The sequence below is a fragment of the Sciurus carolinensis genome, chromosome X (assembly GCF_902686445.1).
Source record: "Sciurus carolinensis chromosome X, mSciCar1.2, whole genome shotgun sequence".
Classification (NCBI taxonomy): domain Eukaryota; kingdom Metazoa; phylum Chordata; class Mammalia; order Rodentia; family Sciuridae; genus Sciurus; species Sciurus carolinensis.
The window spans coordinates 14,853,574-14,873,935 of NC_062232.1; the positions used below are offsets into that span (position 1 = coordinate 14,853,574).

The 20,362-nt window shown below is 40.6% G+C and overlaps 1 protein-coding gene and 1 pseudogene across 4 annotated transcripts in view; one reads left to right on the forward strand and one right to left on the reverse strand.

Annotated features, from left to right (window-relative positions):
- Positions 1-20,362, reverse strand: part of Sh3kbp1 (SH3 domain containing kinase binding protein 1) — a 336,423-nt gene that overhangs the window by 85,812 nt on the left and 230,249 nt on the right. For all 4 annotated transcript variants that reach the window (XM_047536039.1, XM_047536036.1, XM_047536037.1 and 1 more), the window contains one exon: positions 7,810-7,904. In XM_047536039.1, coding sequence (XP_047391995.1) covers positions 7,810-7,904 — 95 coding nt within the window. The remainder of the gene's footprint in view (positions 1-7,809; positions 7,905-20,362) is intronic.
- Positions 15,569-17,329, forward strand: LOC124971976 (26S proteasome non-ATPase regulatory subunit 5-like; annotated as a pseudogene).

Sequence of the window (20,362 nt, forward strand, 5' to 3'; positions counted from 1 at the left end):
ATAAGATAGGGGTCATACAACTATAACAAATGACTTTTTTCCTAAGAAAAGTTAAAATAAATAATGAAGAAGAATTTCAGGAAAATTTAATTGACCTTAATTTAAGGACAGTTCAATACACCAAGAAAGAACATTAAGTCACCAGGTATTTAGATTTTTCTTCTTCTTCTTATAATAACTTATCATAGCAGTAACTATGATTCAATTTTGATGTTTCTAGAGCACTTTCAGCCACACATCTCAGCTAAACCTCACAACATCTCTCTCAGGGTAATACAAATAGAAAGGTTGGAAATAGAAAACAAAAAAGGAGAGTTTCTCCAATTCCTTAGGATACCTGCAGAATTTTCTGTGTGTTGTGGGGCTAGGGGCAGGGGTGTGTTTCAAGATGCTGTTGCAAAGATTACCGATGTCCTGCTACTTAAGTATAGCACTCTGGAGTAATAAGACAATTAAGACTGAACAAATATAGAACAGTCCCTTTAGACAGTGTCATGTAATTTGTGGAGGCACATGAACCTAGGACTTTGCATCAATTGCAGCTCATCTGTCCATGATCCAAAGGAAAAATCTTTAATAATAAGCATCACAATTTTGGGATGGCATTGTTTTGACTATCTACTGGTAAAGTAAAAAGAAATTTCCTCCTACCCCAGGCCCTATATTTACCATCTTCATCTAATTTTTTGTGAGAGTAAACAAGCTTGGTTAGGAAGAGTTCCAATCAAATGCACTTAGGATATCATGATTCTTCTCACCCACCCCAGTATCTTGACTGCTTTTAAGAGGAAGACAAACCAGTAGCAAACTGTAATTCCTTGGGCTTCTAATGCCCTGAGGAGGAGATGTATTGTGACTTCCTTCCTGAATAAGGATATATGCAGTCTAATAATACAGGCCATACTGCAGGAAATACATTCTATGACATAAATGATTCATTTGCTGAACACTGACATTTTTCAAACGTGTACAAACCCAGATGATCCCAGACCTGTGCTTAAGTTTTTCACTCACTCATAAAACATGTCCTTCTAATGGGTCTGTCAGCATGTCATCATATTCAGGGTGACACCTGCTAATTTACTCCTCACCCTTGAAACCACTTAATCCTAGCATTTTAGCTCTGCTAAAAGCTTCAGCAGTTCAGAGAGAAGGGGTCAAGGCCAGCAATCTAACTAGCCAATTGGCTTTCTTATGCCAAGCTAAGGATCTTTCTTGAGATGCCCAAAGTCATTTCTCTCTGTGGAGGCAACCTTACTCCTTGTGGGTGGGAAGCAAGGAAGTTTGAAAATTTTTTCTCATAAATGTTTCAATGAATCAATGAATTGATGAGAAGGATGCAGGAAGGGGAAAGTAAACATGAGAATAAACAAAAGAACATATGTTCATAGGACTTAGGAAGTAGCTAAGGACTCCTGCCTTTCTTTTTTTGTCATAGTAACAGCAAGCAGAAAGCTAAGTGATACCTGGGTCTTGAAGAAAAGAAGAAAGTAAAATACGCTCAACATGTAAAGAAAGTGCAAAACAGCAGTGGGAGAGGGGGACTTCAGGCACAAAAAGAACTGCCCTGAGCCCTAGGCTGGGCTTGTCATTTCCTTTTCATTGGGTATCATTTCATTTCTGGGCAAGTGACAATGGAATCAGAAAGTCATGGATGATGGAGAAAGTATTACAGTGATGTCCTAACTCTATAAGAGCAGAAACAGAGATACTGGGGGCTGAATTAGAACAAGATATATTGCATGCTTTTATAATTATGTCAAAATGGATTCTAGGGCTGGGGTTGTGGCTCAGTGGTAGAGCACTTGCCTAGCATGTGTGAAGCACTGGGTTTGATTCTCAGCATCGCATATAAATAAATGAATAAAATAAAGATCTATTGACATCTAAAAATATTTAAAAAATGGATTCTACCGCCATGTATAACTAAAAAAAACAATAAAAAAGAGCAGAAACATGAAATTCAAAATGCAAGACTGAAACAAATGGATGGGGGTAATGGTATGCTAATGTTGTTCTTACAAGAAATAATGATAATGTCACTTGTTTAGAAAGGAAACTCCACCGACACTTGCTCTGGATATCCAACAACAAAAAGTGAGTCTCAAAGAGTGGATAAGAGTCACCTCTGGGAGTGACTGAGCCCCACCTACTACAAATATCCAGCGGCCTCACAGGAAATATTCTACCCATAGTTACCATCCTGCCCAGCTCTCAAGTCCCAAGAGCACACAACAAGGAGTCAGGAGACCTCTGTCCTGGCTCTGCCACTGACTAGCTGGGAGTCCCTTGGGAGAGCTACTTCTTTGCTCTGGATCTCTGTTGCTCCTTTGTGATCTAGAAAGAGTGCTCATGGTCCCATGTGACCCCTAGCACTGCTGTGAGGAAAAGGCAAGATGCTAAGCTCCTGAGACACTTGTGAGGAGAAAGGAACGGTGCCAAGGGATCTGGGCTGTGCTAACAGCACCCAAAATCCTGCACTGGGAAGCCATGGTCCTACAGGTAGATCTAGGTAGTATTCAGTTAAATGCTCAGCCATTATCTGGGAAAAGAGGGAGAAAACATGTTGAGGTAGAGATGAAAGAAGCTGGGTGAGTTTCAGCATGCAGTTGTACGCTGCCCTCATAGCATGTCAATCTCCAAATATTTGGAACCAGTAACAGGCAATCCTCTCCGTTTGCAGTTTTGTTTTTCCATTCCATCCCTAGCATCCAGCATAGCTCCTAGCATACCATAAACCTTTTCCAGGTAATAAGTAAATGAATGAATGAATGAATGTATGCATGCACGAACATTGAGAGGGGAAGAGAACAGGGTACAAATTAAAATTGCTGCCAGTAATCTCCAATGTATAATCCTTATGGTCAAAAGAAAGATGACTATTAGAGGTGTTGCTAACTATCTTTAGTAACTCTCTGGGTCCCACTCCTTCCTTAGGGTATATCTATTGTTTCCCTTCCATGAACATTGGTGGTAGGTTATGTCATCTCAATCCCCTTCCTTCCACCTCCATCACTCCATGATTTTATTCAATACTATAATCTTTCTAAGAACTGATCCTGATGTTGTTAATTAGGCATATAACAAGGAAGATATAGGGGTAGTGCATACTTTAAGGGTCAAAGACACAGCTAACCAGGGAAGACAAATTTATAAGCAAGACCTAAAGATCTTTGTTTACAAAGGGGCCAGTAGGAAGCCTTTCCTCCTGGTTAGAGAGGACCATAAAGAAAGGGCCAATACTCTGAGGCCAGGAGGCTATTGGCCAAGAGAAGGTACATGACCTTTCCACATCTGGGATCATTCTGCCCCAAGCAGCAAGGGTCACACTAAGTACACCCTCCAAGGGCTGACACTCTTACAGCTGGGCCCTGACCTGGCTCCCACCAAGCAACCCTCAGTCTTCTCCAGGGATCTTCTCTAATTGGAAACCAGACCCAGGGCTTCTGAACTTTCCCAAACATGCTCTGAGCACAAATCAGGAAGGCAGGGATGGGGGTGGCAGGAACACAGACGCAGGAGCTATTTTTGAGTGACTGGAAATAAAAGCTAAACACAGGTGTGCTCTGCACAAGTGGAAATGTTCCCAAATCCACAAGAATTCTTTATAAATAAACTAAAAAACAAATCTTCGGCTTGCCACATCTCATCCTAGTTTTCAGGGACACACGCAAATAGTTCAGGTCTTTGCACATTATTTCAGGAACCATAGAGGGCTTATAGACACCCACTAAAGGTGTCTGACTCATTTTCTAGAAAGCCACATGAACTGACAATCTAGGGCTGAAAATGAGGGCAATGCCTGCTCTGTGACTCCTGCCATAGCACAAAAAAGCAGGGCAAAGGGAAACCCACCTCAACTGACTACAAAAGGCAGTATCAGCAGAATTCAGGGCCAATAGAGAATCTCAGAGCAAATGAAATTAAATTTAGAGAACATCAATTCAGGTTACTCAGGGGGCTGAGGCAAGAGGATCACAAGTTGTAGGAAAGCCTCAGAAACTTAGTGAGACCCTGTCTTAAAATAAAAAATAAAAAGGGCTGGGGATGTAGCTCAGTGGCAGAGCACCCCTGGATTCAATCCCCAGTACCACAAAAAATGCATATTGAACAAAGCAGGGTAAATATATTTATAATAGTATATAATCATCTAGATTAACTTCTGGGTGACTCCTGAACTTAGAGGAAGAAGTAAGCATTTTCTATAATGTCACCAGGGTTTTATAGGCTCAGACTCCATTTTTACAGATTTCAGTATGCTAAATATTTAGGGCATGTTTTCCTTCCAAATTCCTGCTAAAATCGTACCCACTGTGAATTCTTAATTATTTTAGGTGGATTTCTTCCCTCTTTCTCCCTCTCCCTCAACCATTTTTACCTACTTAATGTTATAGCATTCCAATCCTAGCAGCTAACCCTAGACACAAGAGCCCTTGATTCCCATCTCTGAAGTCCAAGAAATACCAGCTGAAGTTGAGGTAACAATTCTTAGGATTGTGGGTACCACTGACAGAATCCTTCCTGAAAGATGTGTTTTATACACAGTATCTTAGTAAATCCCCACAGCAGCCCTGTGAGGTCAGCTTTGTGTCTCTCACATTATGGTTGAGGACACTGAGGCTCAGAGGGGTTAAGTTGCATGCCCAAAGATACACAGCTAGGAACTATGGAGGTGGGATTCAAATCCTGGTTTCTCTGAGCTGATAGCCTTGTTATCTTAACATGCTGCTTCCAACAAACTAGAATGTTAGCTCAAGGATGGGGAGAACTTTATGGGAATGAAAATAAAATCTGCACTAGTATAGTACAGCAAGAGACCTGATTTCCCAGAAGATCATATAAAATAATAATAAAAACAAAATGTTAGAGCACAAGGGATTTTTGTTAAATTAGCTCATAATGGGCTTGAGCACATGAGTTAAGACTGGCTGTTATTAGCTTTCAAAGACACAGTTCAGTGGGTAGGCAGAGGACATCTCAGGCAGCAGGAACACATGTGCTTAGGATTGGATTCATGAGGACACAAGAGCAGGATGGGGACACATAGAAGGTTCCTGCAGAATAGTCACAAGGACCAAGGCCAGAAACTGTGGCAGAATGCCTGAGGAAAGGAATGTCAGCAATTATTGTCTTAATTTTTCCAAAAAGGATAGAGAAACTACCCAAGACTGGTTGGTGCACAGAGGTCATGTAAGCACAGTATTGTTATGGGATGACAAGAAGAAGGGGCTGGGTGCTAGGGATGAAGAAGACAGGATGATGGCGTTGGGAAAAGAATCCGTCACCACTCCAGGCGCTCCTCTGGACAGGTGCAGAGGAGGCTAGACCCCTGCTCATTGGGCCCACAGGCTTGGGCTGGGTCTGCATGGACAGGAAAGGGCAGGGACACAGGTTAATAGCTTGAGGGAGGGACAGTGTGGGACCAGGGGACCAAGTGTCAAAACAATACATGCACTCTATGATCAGTGTGCAAACCAGGTCAATGGACTAAGTGTACAGCGGAGATGATGGCAGCACATTTTGCAAATGTAATATCAAGCTGCTTCTGAATACATTAAATATAATCAATGAAAGTAGAGGAATGGGATGCAACCCTCTGGATATATATATATATATATATTTTTTTTTTTTGTGGTGCTGGGAATTGAACCCAGGGCCTTAGCACTTGAGAGGCAAGCCCTCTGGATACTCTTGAAAGCAGCCTGTCACTCTGGCCTATTCATGTTTCCCTATTGGGTGACTGGGACTGGTCAACATTCCCCACAAGGTCTTTGGAAAAATCAGATTCCTTTTATCAGACTGGATCTTAGACTGTGAGGTTAAGTACAAAATCGTCAAGATGAATATGTTCTCATCAGGTGTGGTGATGCATGCCTGTAATCCCAGCAGCTCAGGAGGATGAGGCAGGAAGATGGTGAGTTCAAAGCCAGCCTCAGCAATTTAGCAAGGCCCTAAGCAACTCAGTGAGACCCTGTCTTTAAACAAATATAAAAAAGGGCTAGGGATGTGGCTCAGTGGTTAAGCGCCCCTGGGTTCAATCCCTGGTACCAAAAAAAGAAAAAAGAAGATGAATTATGTTCTCATCATGACACATACTCAAGTTGCAAGGACTGGGGTATGATGTGTTAAGGTGGAAGTCAACATGTTCAGGTAAAGAGAACAACCGTGGTGGTTTTTTTCCTCTTCTCAAACCTTATTAAATATTATGGGTACAACAGGTTTACAATTAAAAAGAACAAAAAAGAGAAGGATGGGCCTGGGTCCCAGCAGCTTGGGAGGCTGAGACAGGAAGATTGTGAGTTCAAAGCCAGCCTCAGCAACTTAGTGAGACCCTGTCTCTAAATAAAATATTAAAAGGGCTGGGATGTAGCTCAGTGGATAAGTGCCTCTGGGTTCAATCCCTGGTACAAAATGCGGGGGGCGACTGCCCTCTCCTCTAAAAACAAAACAAAAAGCAGAGCAGTGAGTCCCACCTGCCTGCAAAAATGGCAGCTATTTAAATCTCTAGTTGCTTTATCATTTGAGGCAGGGGACACTCTAGTCCTTTCCTTGTATTACTAAAATCAATTATTGGTGCTAATTATTAAAACATTTGTATTATGCTTCATGCCTGTTTAACAACTTCCTTATCCTGTTTGTCTGATTACAGGTCTGATTAAAAATAGGAATGCACAATGCATATGAGAGCAGCCTGAAGGAGGCCAGCATAAGGATGAGGGGAGGGGTGGTAAAAAAAGGGAAGAAACGCTCCTGCCTCGCTTGTAGAAAGGAACTAACAGCAAGGGAAGCATCTTTCCCCTCCTCTCATTTCCTCCTGCCACATTCAACACCCACAGAGCTATACTGAAATAACTTAAGGGGAGAATATTTCACAGGTAAAAAGATGGATGAGTTTTTGGGTGATCTGCAAAATGGAATAACTCCCTGTTCCAGATAGATGTCTGCATAGTTCTAGTGTTATTTAGCATACCACGTTGATATGGAGTCCTTGAAAGGACCAGCTCTTTCCCTAAAATACACCTGACCTTTGGCAAGCTACTTAACCTCTGGGGTCCTTGGTTCCCTGGCATTTTTGGATTAGGCTCTTCAAACACAATCTCCAAAGCTATTTCCTAGTAAGTAGTTGCCCTTAATCATAAAGGCAAATCCCACTGACCATCATAAAAACTCTGCACTTCAGAAAAAAGACTGAAACGTTCTAGGAATCACTTGAGTAATATAACTCAACTAGCAACTTGGTGAGGAGCACTGCACAAATACAGAAATGGTATGTGGTCAAGACCTGGCAAACCGCATGGCTTCCCACGGATTTTATAGCTCTCCTGATGTTTACAGGGCTCTGACTGTAATGATAATAAAATTGTCCAACCTTCTTAGCCCAAACAAGACAAGCAAAATTCTCTCAGGCACTCTACCTGTCTTTGATCTGAAAAGCAAACATTCTTTAAGTGTTTTCTGCCTGTGAGGCATGACCAGTCTTTTAAAAGCCCCTCTTGGGTCTCTCACGACAGGGAGCTTTGCAGCCCAGCTGCTGTAGAGGGCAGAAAGCAGGTTTCTTTCTGAGCTATTCCTTCTGGGACAGACTTTTTATGCAGGGCCACACAAATCTACAACTGGTCCTAAGGCAAAGAGAAATCTATTTGATTCTCAAGTTCATTCATTCACCTGGACTTAACCTGATCAAAAGGAAAAATATGAATTCTACCTCACGAGTTCAGGCATAAAAACTAGGAGTTTCAAAGACTAAAGCAAAAGTTTGTACTATCCCATGGACACATCAAAGCACTCCACAGTTTAGAAGGCATTTACCTTATTGATGAGAGTTACTATATCTCCTTCTTTGATTGTCAATTCATCGTCATTTTGTGCCTCATATGGAAATATTACTTTGCAGTAATCTTTGCCTGTAAGAAGAGAAGAAAACACAATCTTTAAGGTGCTTTATCTAATGAGCTGTTCCAGGAGAAGGTACTCTCTGTCGCATTAACATCAGAGAAAGGCACACTTAATAGGTAGGCTATTACAACTGCATAAAGGTAGGGTCACCCTAAGAAAACTACCTAAGAGTGCTCACTGTAGGTTCATACATATTTAGTCCATGAATGTTTCCCCTCACAAATCATGAAATGCCATTGGGTGCTTTTCAAAAAAAAAAAGCAAAAAGTCATCCTTGGTCTCAGGAAAACAGACATGTACCATTTTATAAACTCTTTAGGTGTATGCATCAGCACACATCTGCAGAGAGCAAAAAGTTTAAATGTTGTCCTATTGCCTTCTTTCACACAAAATCAGAAAAGGGGTATTTATGTATTTTATAAAGCCAACATGGTACATAGAACAATGAAAAATTACATCATTATGGTATATCTTAAGAGATAAACATTGATATATTTGTGTGTATACATGTGTCAACCTCAAACAGCCAACTAATGCTGACAGAACATTCTTTACGCATATGTGTGTGCGAGGGGGTGAAATTGTTCAAATACGTCCCATGGTCTATATATGAGAACCTGCTTATTCACTGATGGGGCTGTTGATTCACAAGGAAATGCATAACCCTCACCAAAGAGGGAAAAATACTAAGGCCACTCAAAATCAAAATTCAGCATATCCTGAATTATATGCTTTTGAAAATTTGCTGTTATATCACTACCTGAAAGCAGAGGTTAAGACAATGAAAACACATATAAGGGATTTGAGAAATGAAGATGTGGAAAACTCAGCTTTTATGACTTAGGACAAAAGGTAGAAAGAAAAATTCAAAAGATTTAGTATCTACTAGAATAGGCATTTATTATTCTCCACCAGACTCAATAAATCTAATGGCTTTGAGTATCCTTAGATATTTCCCAAGGCTTAGGCCAGTTCCAGCAGACAGATAATAACCTAAAGCTATATACGTTAAGTATCAATTATACTGTCCCTTGTATACTTTATGTCACTGAAAGGCAGTTCTTTATTTTGGTGAATATCTCATCAATCAAAGATAATGATACATAAAATAAAGGCAATTTAAAATTCATAATACAGACACACTGTGGTCTATGGTTGAGATATGACAGAGGGAAAGAAGGGGGAGAGGAAGAGGGAAAGGAAGGGAGGAGGGGAGAGGGAGAGGAAGAGGGAGGGAAGACGGGATCACTTTACTTCTTTTTTTGTTTGTTTTTAGTTGTATATGACAGTAGAATGTATTTTGACATATCATGCATACATGGAGTATAACTTCCCATTCTTGTGGTTGTACATGATGTGGAGTTACATATATGGTTGTACATGTTGTGTATTCATATATGAACATAGGAAAGTTATGTCTGATTCATTCTACTGTCTTTCCTGTTCCCATCCTCCCCTCCCTTAGTGCCACTGCTCCCTGTCCAATCTGGTGAACCTCCACTCCTCCCTCCCCATCCCCTATTGTGAGTCAGCACCCGCATATCAGAGAGAACATTCGGCCTTTGGGATCACTTTACTTCTGTGCAGATGTTTTTGTTTTCTGTCCTGTGGCTTAAAGATATCAGTCACATCCCCTATCCTTGTGTTGAAAACCCTGGACCTATGATGGTTTTTGCTCATTAACCTGTGCTGAGGGACACTAGTTCTAAATCCCATCGAGACCATTTTCCTAAACCCACATAGTTGCCAATGTTCCATCTCTCTTTGATTAGTAATAGCAAATCTTCCCATATCTGAATTGGTCAAATGTTCTAAAGGGAGGGTAAAACAAACTAAACATCTTAATATTGAATAATGACAGCTCCTTACCAATTTTCCTATTAATTGTGGTAGTGAAATATGACTACCCAACCTCAAAACTTAAAACAACACAAACATGTACAGTATTATTGAGGAACTGTCCTGCAGAGTTGTGGCTTTAACAGTAATTCTTTGGATGGAAATCATGGGGACATTTTACAAAGAATTATCAGATGCCTGAGGCCAACAAAGAAAGAAGGGGAGGTCATATTTCTATTCCTTTTAGTCAAAAAAGTTTATAAAGTATGATAGACTGCTGTTGGTTAACTTCCCAGCAGCTATTAGCAGTTCCATTCCTAGTTCACAGAAGTCTCATTTGTTCAGTCATTATATTCAGGAATGGAGAACGCTTCCACAGTTCTAGGGAAGAGTAAAATCTGTCCAGGCAAGTAATGTTAACCTCATTCCCCTTTCTTGGTGATTGGTCTAGGGATAGGCATGTGATCTACTTCCGGCCAATGAAATGTGAGAGGAAATTTGCTTGGGGTGGGGCTATTAGATTTTGTTCCCCAGTTAAAAGAGAAAGAAAAAAGACTTGGAAATAGTTGTTCATGCCTTTCTGCTTTAAACACTGTTTTATCTTTGTTGGAAGGCAGGGCAACGTTTGGTACTGTTGCAGTCATACTTCAATAGTGAGAAGAAAGCCAAGAAAATCACAGAGAATTTGACATTGAGTTCTAACACTGTTGAGATGTCTTTCAAATGCACCAGCTTCAGGCCTATCTCTGAATCTCTTGTTAGAGGACTTAATAAATGGATTGTTTACCACAACTCTGTGGTTGGGTAAGTATTCACTATTCAAAGCAGAAGGCACCCAACATGAAGAAACTCCAAAGAAGAGAAGGGAAATTTCCATTCACCACTTTCAAAATACTTGGCATTATATGCCTCCCCACACCACCCCTGACCAAAAATGACTCTTCCTATGTATCTCTTTCATTTCTTTTCCCCTAAACTCTCCTCCTATATTTCAGGGTCTAGGAGGATTAATAAATGGCTGTGGAGTTAACTTGTAATAACATAGTGGGAAAATACTGCCAAGAAAGTGCTAACGTGCTTTTAAAATGTTTCACAGGGACATTTTGTTTTATGCTTACAGTTTCCGTATAAGCCAAGGTGTCTTATACGGTGTCTCCTGCTTTATTGAAAAACAGGTTTAATGAGGGACAATTTAAATACCATAAAATGTATCCTTTTTTTTTTTTTTGCAGTGCTGGGGATTGAACCCAGGGCCTTGTGCTTCAAGCATTCTACCAACTGAGCTATATCCCCAGCCCAAATGTATCCATTTTTAACTACACAGCTTGATGTGTTTTGAAATATTTATGCAGTTGTGTGACCATCACCATAATCTAGTTTGGAACATTTCTACCACACAGCTATTCTATTTTGTGTGAGAGGCATTAGACACAGAATTATCTAGAAAGCATCACTTTTAGATAAAAGGAGGAGATAGTGTGCTAGTGGCTACTCCCACTATCTACTACCACTCTATGAAGCAGGTTACTGTTGCATATCTTACCCCTCTTTGCATCCCTAGAACCCCACAGAACTCTCATTCATTTCTTGATTCTCAAATGATACTTACAAAGTCGTAGAACATCTAAGGGACAGAAAGTGGGAGAAGATGATTCTGGGCCAAGAATTAGGATACTCGGGACTGGGTTCCATCCCTGCAGACTTTCTGGAGCACATGACCTGTGGCAATCATACTGTGGCTCTGGATGTCCTCAGGTATAAAATCAGGGACCAGCCACAGAGGGACAAGAGGAGAGTTTGGCTAACTTTAGCAGAACACTTTTAGCAAATTAAATTTACAATTCAAAACACAGTTGCTCTGATTAGAGAATATGGCTGTCCCATAAAGAATAAAGTCATGTTATTTGCAGGAAAATGGATGGAACTTGAGAACATTATCTTAAGTAAAATAAGCCAAACTCAGAAAGTCAAGGGTGGTATGTTTTCTCTCATATGTGAAAGCTAGAGAGGAAAAAGAATGGTAGTGGGGGAATTTCATGAAAACCTAAGGGAGATCAGTGAGGAAAGGAAAGGGACCAGGGAGAGGGAGGAAGGGAAGGAAAGGGGAAATAACAAATCCCATTATGTACAACTATAATATATCAATAAAAATATGGGAAAAAAGGGAGTAGGACTATACCATGTCCCACTCAGGTCCCCCAAAGCATGTCAGTGATACTCTGGGGGCTCCAACAAGCACACTAGGCAAGAGTTAAGTTCCTCATACAATTTATCAAAAATAAATGTATATGTGAAAAATTATAAACTCCAATATTGTGATTTTATTTTGTAATATATGTTTCCTATTTTAATTCAAATATTTACTGACCACCGCCATGAAAAAGATACTGCCAGCTCCTGGGCCTGTGATATATGAGTAAGTCCCACCACTCCCTCCTGTCCTTGCATGGAATCGACTAATGCCTAGAGAAAGGCAAGGGGAGGGGAATGACAAAAAGAGACAAACAACAGACATAAACTGACTATGATGCTATATTGGTGTTTCAGAGAGAGGCAAGATTACATGCAGGGGAGAGTTCACAAAAGAGGAGGCATTTGGTACGACTTAAGAGTATAATCCCAAATCCATTTTGGATGTGGGAAGATTATAATTTTGAATGAATAGGGGGCAGTGATAGAGAGGGAATGAAATTAATTTTTGGAGGCAGGAATTTTCCATCTATTCATCAATTTGATGGATTTAATTAGTCTTGGATCAAGTAGGAATGAATACATATGCACACATAAAGAAATAAAGGCCCAATTTATCCAGTGATTGAGATGATTTTGTCTCTTCTTTTTCCTTAGAAAGATTTAAAAATACTAATGAATTAACATAAGACTGAAATCCTGAATTAGTTCTATAGCTGTTTTATCTTAGAGTCCTTTAAGAATCTGATAAAAAGCAATAACTATCTCTTTTCAGGAACAAAACACAACAAATCATACAATGGGTGGACAGAATTTTTCAGATTTTAGAAAGGAAATACACTGAACATACCATATAGCACCCCCCCAGACACACACACTGTTGGGACTATTAAAGTTATGCAACTAATGGATGACTAGTCACCCCACGTGACCAGTAAAACATGTATGTCAGTCAGTCCATGCAAATTTTTTTTTCACCCAATGAGCACTAAAACCTTTGAATTTTCAGAGCTTTTTGTATTTAAGAATTGCATATAAGGGTATACAATGTTCTGGAGAAGACGGACTAAAATAAATAAGACTAGTATATGGTTGTCAGGGAGCTTATAATCAAGTAGAGGAAATGAGGCGTGCATACACACAGTTCTCCACAGGACAATAGTGAGGAAAGCACAAGAGGCCTGCATCTGACTGAAAGCATCCAAGTGTCAGAAATGGGGAAATAACTTTCAAAACAAGAGAGTTAGGATCCCATCTGAGAGGACTAAGATGGCAGTGTACTTCGTACAATGGTCTAGGAAATGTCCTAGAAGAGTAAGACTGAGGTGTGCTTCCCAGCCATTCCTGATAAGATTTACATGGGGCACCTGGTCACTCTAGCTTCCCAGACCCCTTCCCTGGGGCTCTGAATATTCAAGTCTAAGGTGGGACCAGGAATTCTTCTAGTAGCTCTCTGGTGATTCTCACCATCAGGGAATCTTAAAAAAATCTTGGTTTAGGTCTGTGGGTCTCATGCTTGAGTGACATTGACACCAGGTGGAGGGATTGCTAAAACAGATAGCTGGACCCTACCCCCAGGGCTTCCAATTGGGTAGGGCTGGGTGGGGTCTAGGAATTTGCACTTCTACCAAGTTCCAAGGTGCTGCTGCTACTGCTGCTGGTTCTGGGAACACATTGTGAAACTCACCAGTCTAGCAATAGATATTAGCCAAGATTCAATGATAGCAAGGAGCCAAACAACAGCGGGGACTGGAAGTGTGGGGTGGTACTGGAGTCGGGTGTGCTGCAAGCTCAATTTAGATAAGAACTCCAGATCTGGGTCATATTCTAAGGATCTGGGCTAGTGGGAAGGGGTGAAATACATACTATGCTTGTCATCTACTCAATAAATACCTGAGTGTCCACTGTGATCCAGGTGGTAATGATGCAGCAGTGCCCTAGTGCAGCTTATAACAAAATACATTAGCAGTTCAAAACTGTAGCTCTGCTATGGTTTGAATGTGACCCCAAAGTTCATGTGTTAGAAATTTAATCCCCAATACCACTGTGTTGGGAGGTGGGGCCTGATGGGAAGTGTTAGGTCATGAAGATTCTGCCCTCATGAATGGATTAATACTGATTATAAAAGGGCTTGAGGCTGTGAGTACAATCTCTTGCTCTCTCCTGTCCATGTGATGTCTTCTACCATGTCATAACACAGCAGGAGCTGTTTCTTCATAATGATTTCAAGGCTGATATTTTTCTGTTAATCCCAAGTCAGGGTATATTTTGGGGCACTAAAATGTTAGTTTTCTGGCTGATACAGTGATGGGTGAGTAAATATTGGGCAACCAGTATGTTGAGATGTGGCTCCTGGATCTTGGACATCCCGACTTCTAGAACCATAAGCCAAATAGATTTCTATTATTTATAAATTGCTCCGTCTATGGTATTCTGTTTTAGTAGCACAGAATGGACTGAGACATGCTCCCCAAGGGACTCTGGCAATACTTTCAGATAATTTTGGTTGTTACAACTGGGACCAGCGGTACTACTGGCATCCACTGGATAGCAACTAGGGATGCTGCTAAAAGTTCTGTAATGCATACAAGACAGTTTCCACAACAGAGAATGATCCAACACAAATATCAATACTGGCTGGTCTACATTTAAACTTAGATAGGGAAATGAAACCCAACATAGACTTCACTGTGTATGTCAACTCTAACCCAGCACCTTTCTTTATGAAGCTGACTATAAACCCCAAGTCACAGCAATCACCTTTGGTCTCAAACACTGCTGGAAAACTGGCTTTTGAATTATTTTCCAGGTATTAATTATAACACATTTTACTCTCTTACTCATAAAAAGAGAAGTCTTTTTTTTTAAAGAAGAAATGAAAATCTGAGAATCAAAGCTATTCTGTTCTCTACTACAGAGCAGAGGCCAGATCACCTCTCCTCTCAGGGGCAGTTTCTTCAGCTCAGATGAGAAGCTTGGAGACTCTGGGAGAAAGGCTATCCACCAGGAAAACACAAAATATTCTCCAAGAGAACTGTATTTGAAATGCAGATCTTAAGCAATATGGGTAGGCAAGGCACCCTCACAGGATGGCCCTCACTCTCAATCCAGATAGCAAGGTCTGTGTTGGGGGCACTTGATGAAAGGTACTTCCTAGGAAGAGGAGGGACTCCTGGGACATTGAGCTTGAGGGCTTTCATGCATATCAGGTGTGTAGGAAACATGTTTCATACTGAATGTGACCAAATCCCCAAGCCCAAGAATGAGTGAGCTTTGGGGCAGATAAATGAGCAGAAAGACCCAGCATGGAAAAAAGGGTCAAAGGTTTCCTGACATTAGAGAATTGGCCCTTTTTTCTCCTGTTTCAACAGGTGGTGAGAAAGCAACAATCAGCGCAGACAGAGAGAGTAACAATGTGCCCACCATTCATCAAGCAGGGGTAAGAGACCCAGGTAAATGCTGCTGCAGAGTGAACAGGGTGACAGTGTCTCCCAAGCATGTGCTACAGGCATAAAGTATAACAACCCTCATTTTTGAGCAACTATTGTTTTCTTACTCCCCAAGAAAATTTTTCCCATAAAACCACAGACTATCAGAAACCTTTTTTAAAAAACTATATCAGGGGCGGGCCGGAGCCGGCAAGATGGTGGCGCAGGTGCTGGCGCTGCTGAGGGAGGTGGCGTGGCTGGAAGTGCCTCTGGAGGAGTTGCTTGCGCTCCAGTCGGTGATACAGGTGGTTCCGCTTAGCGAGCTTGGGAGCAAGCAGCGGAGCTGCGCCTTGGCCAGCTCTTCTCCCTACTTAAGGAGATCTGTGAGAGATCCCCAGGGCTTGACCTAGAGTGAGAGCATCTCCAAGTGTGGAGACGGGGTGGGTGGGGGCGAGGAGAGTGACTTTCCTTGTTGGGGAAGCTAACATTAGCTGAAATTGCAGAGAGGAAAGGACTTTGGGCAAGAGATGGATTCAAGCCCAATCCCTGAGTGTGTACTCTCCAGTGGCCTGGCCTCGCTCTCTTATCCATGACATGGGGATTGGAGAGGAAAAGCAAGGTGGTCCATCTACAGAATCTCCACAACCATGTGGAACAGACTACTTTGTGTGTATCCATTCTGGAGAGATCACTCCAGGCTGTGGAACCAGTTCACGTGTCTAGGAATCTCAAGGTTGACCTACAGAAGGGACGTACCCTGATGATTCTGTTAAAATTCTCACTCTGTCCCAGGTTGGAAGGATTGTTGAAAATTCTGAAGCTGTTACGGAGATTCTAAATAATGCTGACCTACTAAAACAAATTGTGTATTGCATTGGTGGAGAGAATCTATCTGTAGCTAAGGTGGCTATGAAATCACTGTCAACAATATCACTAACTCAAGCTGGACTTGAGGCTTTATTTGAAAGCAATCTGCTGGATGATTCGAAAAGTGTAATGAAAACATGATACTGTTCGGTACAGAGTGTATGAGCTAATTGTGGAGATTTCTTCTGTGTCATCGGAATCTTTAAACTACTGTACCACAAGTGGATTGGTAACCCAGCTTCTGAGAGAGCTGACTGGTGAGGATGTGCTAGTCAGAGCCACCTGTATAGAGATGGTGACATCTCTGGCATATACCCATCATGGATGACAATACCTTGCTCAAGAAGGAGTAATTGACCAGATTTCTAATATAATTGTTGGGGCAGATTCCAACTCCTTCTCTAGCTTCTACTTGCCAGGATTTGTGAAATGTTTTTGAAATTTGGCTGTCATGAATAGTACTCAACAGATCTGTGAGCGTCATCCTGTCTTTTTGGAAAAAGTGTTTGAAATGATAGAAAGTCAGGACCCCACCATGATTGGTGTAGCTGTAGATGCAATTGGAATCCTGAAATCCAATGTTGAAGGAAAACAGGTTTTACAGAAAACAGGAATTCACTTTGAACGCTTACTCATGAGACTAGGACGTCAAGTGAAGAATGCCTCCACAGAACTAAAAATTAGATGCATCTCTTCTGTATTTACCACCTGAGCAGCATACTGATGACCTCCTGAGGATGGTGGAGTCCTGGTTTTCCTCTTTATCTCGTGATTCTGTGGTATCAGTAATCAGCCCTTCCCTGAACTACACTGTGGTGCCTTAAAAGTGTTCACGGCCATTGCAAACCAACCCTGGGCTCAGAAACTTATGTTCAACAGTTCAGGTTTTGTAGAGTATGTGGTGGACTGATCTGTGGAGCATGATAAAACTTCAAAGGATGCCAAATATGAACTGGTGAAAGCACTTGCCAATTCCAAGACAACTGCAGAAATCTTTGGGAACCCGAATTATTTGAGACTGAGAACTTATCTGAGCGAAGGTCCATACTATGTGAAACCTGTTGCCACAACAGCAGTAGAAGGAGCTGATTGATTTCTTCAAGAGTCTAATACAGAGGACCATATTTCAACCAGAACTAAGACATTTGACTCCATCTATATTTTATAAAACAGAGAGTCCCCCAACCTACTCCAGCAGAACTATCATGAAGTATCTGATGGAACTTTTATCACCATTGTTACATTTCTACATTGAAATACAAAACAGAACCAGAACTTGGACTACTTTAAGAGCAAACAAAGATGGTCATAAAAGAATGAGTGTTTTTCAGATTCCTGAGACTGCTTTAATCTTTGCCTCAAGACGGAAGTTTGTTCTTTCAGATAGCTTCCATGGATATAGTCATGGTCTTACTTAAAAATCTGCTTTAAATAGAATGAAACCAAATTATGACTTCACTACCTTTTTAAGAATTAAAAAAAATTTTATTTATCCTTTTTCTTCTTCTGATTCTTCCTTTAAAGTTTGGGATATATTCTTCGAAAAATAAGTAGTTTGGAATCTTCAAATTATGATCTGTATACAAAGAATACTTTGAATAAGATCTATTGACTTTTTGTTATTCCTTTGAAAAGTGACAAAGTAAGTCTATAAAAATATGTGGTATCTTTTGATACTTTTTGCTATTTATCAATTAATTTTATCCTATTTAGCTATGAGAGAGGAAGAGTGAGATTTAAATCATAAAGTTTCCTAGCTGCAATTGTTTATTGGTGGGTCATCATTGTTAAGGGTTTTGCTGTTAACTTTTCGTATTGATCAAGTCAATCTTGAGTTGATCAGAAAGGGAAACTGATTTAAACAACCAGAGAAGGAAGACTATGCCATCTCATTAAATTACAAAGAGCAAGCTTTCTTTCCAGTTATGGAAGTTATTCCTACCTGTTTTACAGTGTCCTCTCTCAACAAAGCACTCTGCACTTCAGCTCACCTGTCCAGAGGTTTCTGAATGAGTTTTTTGTCAGAGTAACAGCTTCAGAATTGAGAGATGTGTTTATTTTAGATCATGGTGAAGTTGGTAAACTATCCTTGCTCTATAATGAAATGATTCTCAAGTGACTAGATTCCTGTTCCCAGATTAATATCCTTCACCATCTCTGGTATCTAAGTTTTCTTTTTCTTGTTTTCAAACTGACTTTTCTCTCTACTGTTAGTATCACTAATTAGACTATAAACAGGTCTTTCCTGGCCTGAAATATTGTCTTTAAAGTGACTTTTGCTATTTTTCATGTTGTTAATTGGTTCCTAATTTTTTCATTGTAGTAAAATTTGCGTAATAAATATGTATATGACCTGGTAAAATAAAGTTTACTATCAACCATTAAAAAACAACTATATCAGTATGAATGAAATATTCCAATTTTGCTTGAAGGAACTAAGTGACTTTGACCCAAAGAAGCAACCTGCCTACCACCACAAGTGTAGAGTCTTAGTATAAGGGGTTTCTGGATATAGTATTGCACCTCAAGCTTCACCCTGTAGCTGCCGAAGAAAAGGGACCCAGATCCACCTCCCAGTGTGATGTTGACCCCTTGTTACATAGCCCTGTTTTGTTTTGCACTTATGAAAACACAGTTTCATTTACATTTCACTAAATTCACTAATTTTTTTTGGACCCAAGGGTATTTCTAACTATAAGGTATACTCCCAGTACTTAAAAATTTTTTTTAGATAGGACTTCACTAAGTTGTCAAGGTTGACCTGGAACTTGTGATTGTCCTGCTTCCACCTCCTGAGTTGCTGGGATTATAGACATACACCACAACACCTGGCTTTTTTCTCTTTTGTTTAATGTGATATTCACTGGCCCTCTGTTGTGCAGTCTCCTTCACTGTAATGAGCCAATCAACTTCACTTTGACTTTATCAGATTACAGGTTAGTCTCTGGTAGTCTGAGGATGACTGGGTGAAAGCAGTGGCAAGCAAGAGTAATGGGTCTGTCAGTCCCAAGAAACACTGACAATCACTGCTAACTACTCAGAAGCTGCGTCTAAATAAACACATGTGTCCTTTTCCTACTGGTGACTATATGCTTAGGAAAGGGGCCCATGGCTATTAGCTTTTAAAAAGACCTGGTCCAATTCAAAGACTGGTAAGTCCTAAGTCATTTATAACTTTCCATTTGTTCAACCACCATTTATTATATGCCCACTGAGTCCATGGAACTTTTCTAGGTATATGGTAGGAATATATTAGAAGATACTTCTTTGATGTAGAGGGACAAATGATCTAAGGATAGTAGCAAGGCACCATGTGTCACCACCATGGCGGACAACTCTTAAGCAGCAAGTCAATGAACAGGGTGATTATACAGGTGGTAAAATGTGCAGTTATAAAGTGAGTGGAGTTGGGCAGGAAAAACTTAGCCTTTAATCCCATCAGCCTTCATTTATTCAGAAGCCAGATCTGCCTTTGTACAAATTATGTCAAGGACTTTTATTTTCCAAACCCACCTGTTTAACTGGTCTTCTGAACCTATAAGACTAAACCATTGGTTCAGAAAGATGTTGAATTGTCCTTTTTGGGGGCTATTTTTCTATCCCAGGGAGGCCACAAATCTGCATCAACTATAATTTTAAAAAGGGAAAGTCCAGATGTGATGAGCTGGAGGCACCTCAGGGCACTTCATTATGAATATTTAGATAGTTTTCCTCTTGTTATGAAAATTATAGCAATCTGTTCCCCAGCAAGAGCTTCCCATGAATTTCAATGTCATAAAAGCTTTTGTTTGCGGAGGGATGAGGATGGGGATAATGTTAGTTGTTTAAATAAATCCTGATCAGCTGAGTTTCACCTTCGCTCAGAAAATACTCAAATGAACATTTTTTGAGTCATTATAACTCAGAAATCCTGATGTGAGCTTGTAGTTAAGCATGCTAAGAAGACAGCTGTGTAGGAAGAAGCTGCCCTCCTCTATACTGCAGGGCAAGTTTCATCATAAGTTTGTCTTCAGAGTAGAAGGAAAGAATAAGTAGGCTGCTCAGATCTTAAGCTCAGGGTTGTTTCTAATAGCTGGGCAGTACTCTGTACCTTCCACCTGAACACAGATGTGGCCTCAAAATCCAGAAGCAGGGAAATGATC